At 44.4% G+C, this 11,764-nt stretch overlaps 1 protein-coding gene across 2 annotated transcripts; it reads left to right on the forward strand.

The window, feature by feature from the left end:
* The first annotated feature begins 751 nt into the window (after positions 1 to 751).
* dqx1 (DEAQ box RNA-dependent ATPase 1) lies at positions 752 to 11,592 on the forward strand. Of its 2 annotated transcripts, XM_063889407.1 has the most exons (12): positions 752 to 1,004; positions 4,098 to 4,445; positions 5,035 to 5,228; positions 5,989 to 6,451; positions 6,753 to 7,058; positions 7,250 to 7,349; positions 7,560 to 7,718; positions 7,845 to 8,036; positions 8,161 to 8,286; positions 8,804 to 8,994; positions 9,417 to 9,607; positions 10,656 to 11,592. In XM_063889407.1, exons 2-12 carry the CDS (start codon positions 4,146 to 4,148, stop codon positions 10,861 to 10,863), a joined length of 2,430 nt encoding a protein of 809 aa, XP_063745477.1. In that variant the 5' UTR covers positions 752 to 1,004; positions 4,098 to 4,145; the 3' UTR covers positions 10,864 to 11,592. The 2 variants fall into 2 exon arrangements, with proteins under 2 accessions (XP_063745477.1, XP_063745478.1); XM_063889408.1 differs by lacking the exon at positions 8,161 to 8,286.
* Positions 11,593 to 11,764: the final 172 nt, after the last annotated feature.

An 11,764-nucleotide genomic window follows, 5' to 3' on the forward strand; every position in this document is an offset into this window, starting at 1 on the left:
TTAGCGTGAACTAACATGAAGGTGAGTTCCACAAAAGTAGGTCCACTGATTTAAAGAACAATAGAAATGGTTCATTATTGACTACAAGTATCTGCAGTGTTGGAGTCCATTCATCAAACTATGGTAGAGCTTTATACTTGGTGCTTTGTAATTCTACTGTCATTCTGCAGTTTAGCCTGAAGGCGGCGCCAAAGCTCACACGAGGCCCGGACCCGGGACCTTGATACAGAATACAGAAATAAACATTATTTAATGGACTCATAACTTCACACTGTACATTCTACGTTTATATTTAATTGTATATCCCATTCTTGTATTATTAAATGTAAATAATATCCCACTTTTATATTGTGTTATCTGTAATTTAGCCCTTCAATAGTGTTTTATTCGTTAGATAGTTTACACATTATTTCTTCAAGGTCAACTTGTATATCTTTTTAGCTTCTATTTGAGATGTTTATGTTGTATAATTGTTTTTTTTCTACTGTTTTTTGATTTTCTAATTAAGTGCAATAATTGTTTTATATGCTTCTGCAACGAAAAATATTTCCCAATTAGGGATCAATAAACTATATCTTATCTTATATTACTAACATTCATATTCCCTAACCTTTGATTTCCTAAACTCACCTCTAGTGAATTTCTTTTGGAGTTACGGGGAATTTACCTCAAATAAAATCCACATCTGTCCCATTGACCTCAAGCTGTGTTCTCCGAGGATCCCTGAATGCAGCTCGAGGTTTGACAGCTACAGAAACAAACATGGCGGATGCTAGCTAGCTCAACGGTCCAACACTAACGTCTTTTTATCATTGGCAGCTGTCAGGAAATAACGAAGAACGGTACCGATTCTCAGAGAGACACCGTGAACAACTGACCTCCGTACTTGATCTTTTACCGGGTTGTTTTTCAGCGGGTGTCCGGTATGTAGAGGCGGGTTGTTAGCCTCGGGAGAGACACAACAACAGAGCTGTCTTCCTCCTCTCTGCTCTCATGTTTAACAGGTAAGACACGGCTTTAAAAAAATGAATAATAATGATGATAATAATCTGTATTTATATTATATAGCACCTTTTAAAACCTAGTGCTTTAACATACAGATACACAGACAGCAAGTCAATCAAGCAACAGCATCCAAACATGGCAGTAAACACACTTTGAGACACTTTGTTTATTTTCTAGTGTTTTTATTTTGAAATGATGTGTCTAAAATAATACCACCTATACACATCCTCCCCAGGTAGACCGGGCCCTGTCTCTCAGATTGTATTTCCGGCTGTGTGGCTCTCAGCTGACACACAATAGTAGAATGGCATCCAGAGATAAGACCTGATGGTGTTGAGATACAGACAGGCTTTAGCGAGCTGAGAGAAAGGCTGGTTATCACGTTAGCCTGGACACACCTTTACCAGCTCTGAGAACACTTTAATGATCAATCATTATAAAACATATCAGAGATATTATTCTGAAATGGACCAATCAGACAATGACTACTTTTACTGTCACTACTTTAAGTACATTTAGAGGAGAGTACTTTCTACTTTCACTGGAGGAACATTTAGAATACTTTACTGTGACAGAGTATTCCTACACTCTGGTACTTCTACTTTACTCAAGTACAAGACCTGAGTACTTCTACTTTTACTCAAGTACAAGACCTGAGTACTTCTACTTTACTCAAGTACAAGACCTGAGTACTTCTACTTTACTCAAGTACAAGACCTGAGTACTTCTACTTTACTCAAGTACAAGACCTGAGTACTTCTACTTTTACTCAAGTACAAGACCTGAGTACTTCTACTTTTAATTAAGTACAAGATCTGAGTACTTCTACTTTTAATTAAGTACAAGATCTGAGTACTTCTACTTTACTCAAGTACAAGACCTGAGTACTTCTACTTTACTCAAGTACAATATCTGAGTACTTCTACTTTTACTCAAGTACAATATCTGAGTACTTCTACTTTTAATCAAGTACAAGATCTGAGTACTTCTACTTTTACTCAAGTACAAGACCTGAGTACTTCTCCCACATGCAAAACACTCTGGTTTGGTTTGAAAGTAGTTTGTGTGATAGAGGGTAGGTAGACTGTTCCTGCAGGAAAGACAAAAGGAAACCAGTTGGAGTTTAAAGACCAGCTGATACTGGTGATGGTCCGAGCATCATGCCGGGGGTGTGCTTCAGCAGAAGGAGCCGTCAGAGTTTGAAACTTTGTCATTAAAGAAATGTACGGCGAGATCAGTGAAGAGCGTGTCAGTAGTGCAACTCGTGACCAAAGGTGCCTTCATTTTAAACCGGTTGTCTCCAAACGTTTGTGTACTTCAGTGGTTCACCATACCTCAGGAAGGAGGATAGTGTTAGTGGATTATTTCCCCAGTCTCCTTATCATTGCAAAACAAACCGACACCACCTGTTTGCAGAGTATTCTGACTTATTGACATGTGGTTTGTGAGGCTAGCATGTGTGTGAACCTGCTGCCTGCTATTCCATGACTGACTTTTATTAATAGCCATGTGTTATCAATGTGCATGCAACATGATACTGCACGCCTCACTGCTTTCCAGCTCAGGGAAGCTCCTGTTATCAGGGATGGGTTTGATTTTGAATAAAGACAAAGACATGCAAAGGAAGCCAAAGCTGTCAAATATCAGCTGCGGTTTTAGCAAAAGCAGCCGTGCAATTACTACCATTTCTTTTATTCACCACTTCAGATTACATATCACTACATTTAGACTTCAGGTCTCAACCCTATCCATTTCAATACATTGGGTTGTTTGTTTTTACACTATAGCCAAAATAATACTTGGCTTTAATCATGTTTTAATATAATATAATGTGTAAGTGTATTCTCTTTTCTAAACTTCTGCTGCTGTACTTATGTAAAAGTACATGTCCCCATTGCAGGATCAATAAAGGAATAAAGATTCTGATATATATCTGATATCTGAATAATAAAACAAGGTAAAAAATCTGATCAGGAATCCGTTGTCAGCTTTCAGTGGTTTACAGTTTTAGACAAAACAGTAGGACGACTAAAACTGGTTTCAGACGTCCTCAGAGCCGTGCCACTTATTGCCCATTATAAACCTCTCTTCACCAGTAACCTTGACCTTTGCCCAGTTTTTATCTCTGAAACGATACCATGCTCATCCACGGTTGCATTATTGTAATGTTGTATTATATCAAACCCTTCTTACGTTCCTCTTCGATGAGATGATGCCGTCTTAAGTTTAATATCCAGAACAGGTCAGGAATATTATCAGCAAACTTCTTCGGGGTTTTTTCCGAATCAGAACATCTTAATTGTCATCGTTCATAACGCTTCGTTGGCATCTCTCACTGCAGTAAAAGGAATAAACACAATTAAATAAAACAGAGGTAGGATAAATGACAATGCAATGCAATTAAATATCATGTTTACACGGACTGTAAAATAAAAATGTACAAAACTACAAAAAAGGTGATTTATCGACTGGTCACGTCGCCTCTGCTGTCTGTAGCTCACAATATGGATCATGTGACAATATCCTCCTGTCACTCTCTGATTGGATGATTGAGGAACGATACTCGCTTACAGGAGGATATGCTAGTATAGAAGTACACATGCTCAGGTTACAGCCCCCCCCTACTTGATGCACAACCAATGCAGAAGGAGCTCGGAACTATTTTGGGTTTTTATCTGCTGCTTTTCTGTCCCAACATGAATAATCCAGCACAGCAGCTGTCCAACACACACACACACACACACACACACACACACACACACACACACACACACACACACCCACACTCTGTGGCACATGGGTGGGGACGAGCATTCCTCAGTTGAATACCAGACGTGCTGCAGGATCCTGTGAAGGGCCCGTTTGAGGGACTGGAGAACATGTTGAGCAGAGACAGGAAGTGCTGTGGCCCCTGAGCTGATCAACTGCACATGTATGTTTGTGGTACCTGAAACACACAGGTGACGTGTCCTTTCTTTCCCTTCCTCTCAGCTGTTAGAGCAGGGGCCAAATGCAGCCCAATTTCATCCAATTTGGGCCCTCTGACTCTTTCGTCTGGTTTATCTGATCGTTGTTCATTCTTGTCCCTGCAGGTAACCTCAGGCCTCTCTGTGAACCTCACTTGGCCCCCTCTGCTGAGGATGTCATCCCCACCAGCAAAGCCCCCGTCAACCTCCCTCTCCGCCCTGGACTCCCTGTCCATGTCCTCCCTGCTGTCGGGGGATCTGGATGATGAGGGCGATGGAGGGGAGGAGGAAGGACTGGGCGACCTGGAGGTGAACCCCTATGACGGGCTGCCCTTCTCCTCGCGGTACTACGCCATGCTGGAGGAGAGGAGGCAGTTCCCGCTGTGGAGGCTGAGGCAGAGTCTGCTGGAACACATGGAGAGCCACAACATGCTGCTGCTCAGCGCAGCCAGCGGGGCGGGGAAGAGCACCCAGGTAAACGCCAATATTACAACAGCGAGGAGTGTGTGTTCCACAACCTATTCTAATATATGTGAGTGTGTGTTCCACAACCTATTCTAATATATGTGAGTGTGTGTTCCACAACCTATTCTAATATATGTGAGTGTGTGTTCCACAACCTATTCTAATATATGTGAGTGTGTGTTCCACAACCTATTCTAATATATGTGAGTGTGTGACATTTTTCTAAAATTTCTGATTTTTCTTTTTCAAAATTGATGAAAAAAAATCTGCTTTTTTAAAATGATTATTTCTGCCTTTTTAAAAACGTCCCTCTATTTTCTCATTATTCTACCTCCTCCTTCATGTGGCTCTAATCATCTGCTCTTTAAAAATCACACTTTTTATCTCCCAATCTTATTTCCTTTAGATTTTCTTTTCAAACTTCAGATTTTTTTCCCAAATTAGAGTTTCCGACTGTTTCTTCTGAATGATCACTTTTCTCCTCAAAGATCTGACTGTTTTTTAGTTGTTCAGGTCAGACTGTAAACATGAATGTGTGTGTACATCCGTATCCGATCAGTGCTTGTGTCGTTGACCCGTCCCCCTCCTCTTCCTGCAGGTGCCACAGTGGTGTGTGGAGTACGCTCTGTCCTACGAGTTCTCTCAGGGCCTGGTGTGTTGTTCCCAGCCGTCCTCAGTGACAGCGGTGAGTCTGGCCCTGCGGGTGGCCGACGAGATGGACCTGAGCCTGGGCCTGGAGGTGGGCTACAGCGTGTCTCACGACGACAGCTGCACACCCGACACCCTGCTCAGGTTAGAAAGCACGGATAATGCAGATAAAAATGCCAGTGCTAGAGAGAGGATTTAACAGGTGCAACACATTGTCCTCTCCTCCCCAGAGGTAATGGAGTTGGGTCAGATGGATTTCAGTAGTTTTATAAGATGATGTGTCGCGGTCTTTCTCTTGCTTCCAGCCACACCTCGACTCTTTGTTCCCCGTACCCTGCTGCGGTAGTAAACATCTTATAGCAGTGTATTTACTGAAAATGGATCCCTGTGTCCTCTCCTTTACTCTCCCTTTATTATATAAACTAGAATGGGATGGTGCAGACCTCAAAGCCAATGATGCATTCAGGGGCTCCTGGGATATTCCAGTTTCCCTGATTAACACTACAGCTCAAAGCGTTAAAACAGTGTTCAGAATATTTCATAACCTCATTAATGCACAAATACCCCACCTCACAATGCTAGCTGAATTGAAAGATTATTTGGATTATTATTATTATTATTATTTGCTTATTTGTTTGAAAATGAAAAATTATTACTTCTACCGTGGACAATTTTTTGGTGCGTTCTATATCCAATGGTCGCAACAATGCTCATTGTAGTCAAAATCAGCCCACAGAGAGTACAAATATGGCCAATTCCTGGTTAAATCTGCCATTTTTGATCCTGAAATGACAGAAATGGACTCCCAATCACCCCCAAAACTAGTCCAAAATTGTCTGCGTATGCAATAATGCTAATGAATGCTAATTGTGCTAATTGCTCAATCTCTCATCCCTTTCCCCAGGTTTGTGAGTGACACCCTGCTGCTGGAGGAGATGATGTCGGACCCGCTGCTGCACCAGTACGGCGTGGTGGTGTTGGACGAGCTGCAGGAGCGCACCGTGCCCACAGACGTGCTGCTGGGCCTGCTGTGTGACGTGTGTCGCCAGAGGCCTCACAACTTCAGGGTGGTCCTCCTCACTCACCCCACGCTGGCCCCTCGCCTCTCCGCCTTTCTGGGCCCGTCGGTCCCTCACCTCTCCCTGGACAGCGTGCTCACTGACGCCCCGGCTGAAGAGCAGGAAGAGGGCAGAGCGGTGGAGCAGGAGGAGGAGAACAGGAAGGCTGTGGAGGTGAACCGGGTGGAGACGGTGTACCGGGAGCTGTCTGCTGGGAAGGAGCCGGCGGCGGCTGCCTGTCACATGGTGCTGGATCTGCACCGGAGGGGGGAGGAGGGAGATGTGATGGTGTTTTTGGCCAGTGCACAGGTACATTACTTATTGCATTTTTATATAATAAGAAACTCTGCCTGGTTTATGAAACTACAGACCTCTTTATGTCCTCTTTAGATATTGACCCACAGAATATCAACTCTCTCCTGCACATCCACTCCCTTTATGTCAGCACCTGCTGGACTCCTGCTCTCACTGAGGGTGGAGTCTGCAGTGTGTGCCTGTTTTAGTTTAGGTTGCATTTGTCAGTCAAAGTTCTCTCTGATGATGCTCTGGGTAATCCTCACACACACTCAGGTCTGTCTGAGTGTTTAAATGTATTTCCTCCTGTGTGTAGGAAGCAGAAGCGTGTGCCGCCCTGCTGGAGAAGGAGTGTGTGGCTCTGAGTCCTCAGCTCGGGCCCCTCAGGATCCTCCCCCTGCATGCCGGACTGGGCGGGCTGACTCAGCGGGTCTACGAATCCCAGCAGCCTGAAGCGTCCGCTCTCGGGGGGAATGACGGCTCTGAGGGGGGTGGCTCGGTGCTCAGAGCCAGCGCCCCGGGGGTCAAGAGGAAGGTGATCCTCTGTGATTCGCTGGCAGAGGCTTCCTTCTCCCTGCCGGCCATTCGCTACGTCATCGACACGGGCCTTCAACTCAAAAATGTGAGTCTATTCGGGTCAAATCTGATCAGAAATATTGTGTTTTTACGTTTGATTGCCTCAAAGTTTGACCTTGTTTCTCTCTAAAGTTGCGATTTGATTTATTTTTCTAACATTGCTTGCTTGTATTGTTTTGATATAATAGTTCTGATGATGAAGTGCTGTAAATCAAATTACTCCACTTTTCACCACAGGTTTACAACACACAAATACGAGCTAACTCCCAGGTGGTGCGGACGATCAGCAAGCACCAGGCCGACATGAGAACTGAGAGGGTGAACAGCCGTCTACCAGGTAGGTCAAAGGTCTGCTGCTCTGATAACCAGATGAGGGTTGACGTGGACTGTAATCAAAGAAATGAAACTCGTATGATTGAATGAATCGTCATAAGTGGAATTAAACAGCATCTCTTTAGTTTACAACCCAGGAGCCACAAAGCTTATAAATCCCTGCTTTACAACCCAGCTACTTTATCAAATAGTGGTCTCCTATGTTTGTCTCCAGGGCTGTGTCTCCGTCTCTACCCCCAGTCCCTGTACGAGGAGGGGATGGAGGAGGCTCATCGTCCGGGGGTGGTGGAGGAGAACCTCAGCCACCTGGTGCTGCTGCTCAAGAGGCTGGACATCGCAGACATGGGGCAGTGCAAGTTCCTGGACAGACCAGGTACTTGTGTTTGCAAAATCATGAAGAAATGAGTAACTTACGCAGGGGAAAAGGATCCGAGTCCAGGCAAGAGCTGTTTTGTTCCCTTTATTTGATCCTTTCTTCCATGTCTCGCTCCCTTTCCAGCCCCCGAGGCTCTGATGCAGGCCTTGGAGGACCTGGACTACCTGGCGGCGCTGGATGACGACGGCAACCTGTCCGAGGTGGGCATCATCATGTCGGAGCTACCCCTGGAGCCGCCTCTGGCCAAAGCGCTGATCGCCGCCTGCGAGTACGACTGCGTGGACGAGCTGCTCACCATAGCCGCCATGCTCACAGGTAAGCGAGGATACTGTTCCGGATCTAGCCGGACAGGAAGCCAGGGTTAAGACCTCAGAACTGGAGTGGTGTGATCCACTGTCTTAGTGTTAAGTGAGGACTTGAGATCTTTGTCTCCTGGCAGCTCCGTCCTGCTTTGTGACGGTGGAGCCCAGCAGAGAGGAGGCGGCGGTGTCACAGTGGAGACCCCTGATGCACGCAGAGGGAGACCACATGACTCTCATCAACATCTATAACACCTACCTGGAGCGTACGTAATGCTTCAGCCCTGGCTCTGGCATGTGTTTCCTGTTTCCTGTTTTATTTTGAAAAGCCTTCGCTCCTTGTGTCTTGTCATGTTTTACCTCCTGTGTTCACCTGCTGTGTTTCATCCTCTTGTCTCGATGATTAGTCTTGGGTGCATTCAGGTCTGTCTTCCCTTGTGTCCTGGGTCAGTTCGTACTGTAACGGGGGAATGGAATCAGGACTGAAATGCAGAAATAAAGCTTCATTTAATTATAACTGGAGGAGCAGCCAGAGTCAAACATAAGAGGAACAAACCAGGAACACTTGGAGGAGACAGGAGTGAGCACTAGACTAAAACAGAAAGGAAACCAGGAACCAATGAGGAAGAACTCTAGGGAAGACGGGCCTAAAGACACTCAAGACGAATCACCAAGACAAACAGGAAACACACAACTGTGACAGAGGGAAACATGCATGCATGACTGTTGGTATATCAGTAACACTTCCCAAGTTATTGAACTGTCCGTGTGGTTTTTCTGCAGATAATCAGGACGAGGCGTGGTGCACGACAACCTTCCTGAGTCCCGCCGCGTTGCGATTGGCCGTGGTGATCAGGGCGGAGCTGCTGGAGGTGATGCAGCGGATAGAGCTTCCTGTTTCTCCTCCCGCCTTCGGATGCCAGGACAACTGCACCAACATCAAGCGCGCTCTCATCTCAGGCTTCTTCCTCAAAGTAAACACGCTGTTTATCTATGGCGTATAACTCTGGTGACCCCTTCGCTTAGACTTCACTCCACAGAGGGTCCAATAGTTTGACTCACGACCAAAAACCCCTCATGGACCTGAGCGCTTACTGCTAATTAGTGTCTTAGCCTGCAGTTGCACTTTCATTGTGAACCTTTGACCCTTAATTGGTTTCTGTATCCTGAGCGAAACAGTCATTTGTCCATGTGTAATGAGCGTGTAATTACAGTGTAAATGGGTCTAAAAACAGCGCTCTTAAGGTGTAATATGGGTCTGATATTGGTGTTACTTGAGTGTAATATACCAGTAGATCATGTGATCAAATCTGTGACTTAAATTCTCAATTTTCCACATCAGTCTCCTCATATTTCTTGCTTTCTTGATGCTGATTCTTGTCCTCCTCCTCCTCAGGTGGCTCACGATGTGGACGGCTCCGGTAACTACCTCCTGCTCACTCACCGCCACGTGACTCACCTGCATCCCTTCTCGTCCTACCTGTGTCGCCAGCCCTGCCCCACCCCCCCCAGCTGGGTCCTGTACCACGAGTTCACCATCTCCTGCGACAACTGCATCCGCATCGCCTCCGAGGTCCACCCGCAGATGTGAGTCGAACGGGGGACACTGTCTCATTCATGCCCTGTGCCTCTCCTATGGCATGCTTGTTTCACCCTGCGGTAAAAAAAAACATCCGCCTACTGGTGCTCTGCTCCCAGCACCACCTGTCTCTTATATACAGCTCCGGGAAAAATTAAGAGACCACTCCAACATTTTTCTTAAACCTTTGTCTCTACATGTGTGGCAGCCATTCCTGTGTCTGTTGAATTTCAACACAGAGAGAAATTGTCTGTAGTTTATAGAATGCAATAAAAAATATATATAATAATTCAACACAAAAACATAACCATGAATAATAAAACAGGAGGAAATGATAATGCTGCTGGCTGTGTACAAAGAGGCCTTCAAAATAAAAGCATCCAAAACGACTTTTACTAACTTAAATAATACTGAAAAACAAAATCAGCAAGAAAATAAATGTTTAAGTATTACATAATATAAAGCAATATATAGCTCCAGCAATTAACATCTATCTGGATGAGAACATCCGCAAACTGGTGCTCTGCTCCCACCACCTGTCTCTTAAACCAGGAGCCCAAAGAGGCCTTCAAAATAAAAGCATCAAAAACGACAAATAATATTTTACTAAAAACTAAATAATTGTTGAAGTATTAAAGAATATAACAATTAACGTCTATCTGGATCATAACTACAACAATTTAAGTCAATGTGAAGTTTTACTCTTGGTTTTCGGTGAAATTGAAATCAGCTAAAACGTATTTCTTTCAGGAGCAACATCGCATCCACAGCACTCGGTAATATTAGCTAAATAAATACATGTCAATTTATTCTTCTGACACTTCATTGTTGCTGTTTTTATCTTTTGACAAAATTGGAATTCATTTGCTGATTTCAAAGGTTAGTTTTTGACTTATTTTTCACGTGTTTTTCCCCCTGAATTAAAGCTGAAGTTGGTTTTAGAGGTTGTGTAGTATTCCTATACTCCAAAGACGTATACTTTGGGGTACATTTCCGGGTTCACTCTGCTGGAAACTAATAAAGGAGCTCCCCTCTGTGCCTCCCTCTCTGCTGCAGGCTGGTGGAGCTCGCCCCTCAGTACTACCTGGGTAACCTGCCCCCCAGTGATGGCAAAGAGCTGCTGATGGAGCTGAGGCAGAGTCTGGAGCCCCCCTCCTACGAGGCGGTGGGGCAGTCCGATGATTTCAGCCGGACGCACAGAGACGCTGACGCTGCAGGAGACCATCACACCGAGTCCAACAACGACCTCTGTGTCGTCCAATGAGACGGGAGAGGAGGCGGGGCTTCTCAGGAGAAGACGCTCGTCACACAGCTGTCACTTTATCTCAGATCTGGTACATGAATCGAAATCCCCTTTAAATGCTTTTACTGTGTGAACACACTAATGTACAGCAGTGGCTTTGGAAGATATTTTTCTCCTTGTTGTGATATATATATTGAATTAATTTAAAATTGTATTTAGAACATGTTTTTATTTAATAAGGGATATCTGTCTTTCTGTTTCTGTAATTCTAAAGGAAATTCTAGTAATGTCATTTTGTCATTGTGGGACGAGCAGCGGCACAGCACCTTGATTTACACACAGAGTGGAAGAAAGAGATTTCAACTGAAAGCAATGTAGACAAAAGTATTGGGGCAATGGGATGAATGAAACTCCTGAAACCAATGCTAAAGAGTGTCCCAATACTTTTGTCTATATAGTGTATGCACTGCTTCTGACCTTTGACCTCTATGCAGATGCCCGTGAACTGTGACCTATGATGAGAGACTGCAGCTGTGACGCTCAGAGCTTGTATTTTACACACGTTTTGATACCATTTGTATAATGTTTGGGTTTCCTCTTTAGATTTCTGCCTCTCTCTCTCTCCCCCGACTTTCTGTCAACAATGAAAAACTCTTTGTAAAGTGGATTCTTATCGTCCTATCTAATAGGACCTGTCTGTCAAAACAGTGCTTCAATACTTCCAATAAAAGTGGTTTTTCATGTTTGAAATATCTCCTTTTCCTTCACCTCGTCTCCTCGTTCACCTTCCGTAAAGGTGATCACTCTCTCTCGTACTAAAGCAATATAAATCTTTCATTTCTTGGTATTCAAATATGGAAGTCTCATTTAGAATATCAAAGCTCTTTTTAATTTGCACATAGAAACTGCCGGATGCTGACGA

Source organism: Eleginops maclovinus, chromosome 8, assembly GCF_036324505.1.
Source record: "Eleginops maclovinus isolate JMC-PN-2008 ecotype Puerto Natales chromosome 8, JC_Emac_rtc_rv5, whole genome shotgun sequence".
Lineage (NCBI taxonomy): Eukaryota > Metazoa > Chordata > Actinopteri > Perciformes > Eleginopidae > Eleginops > Eleginops maclovinus.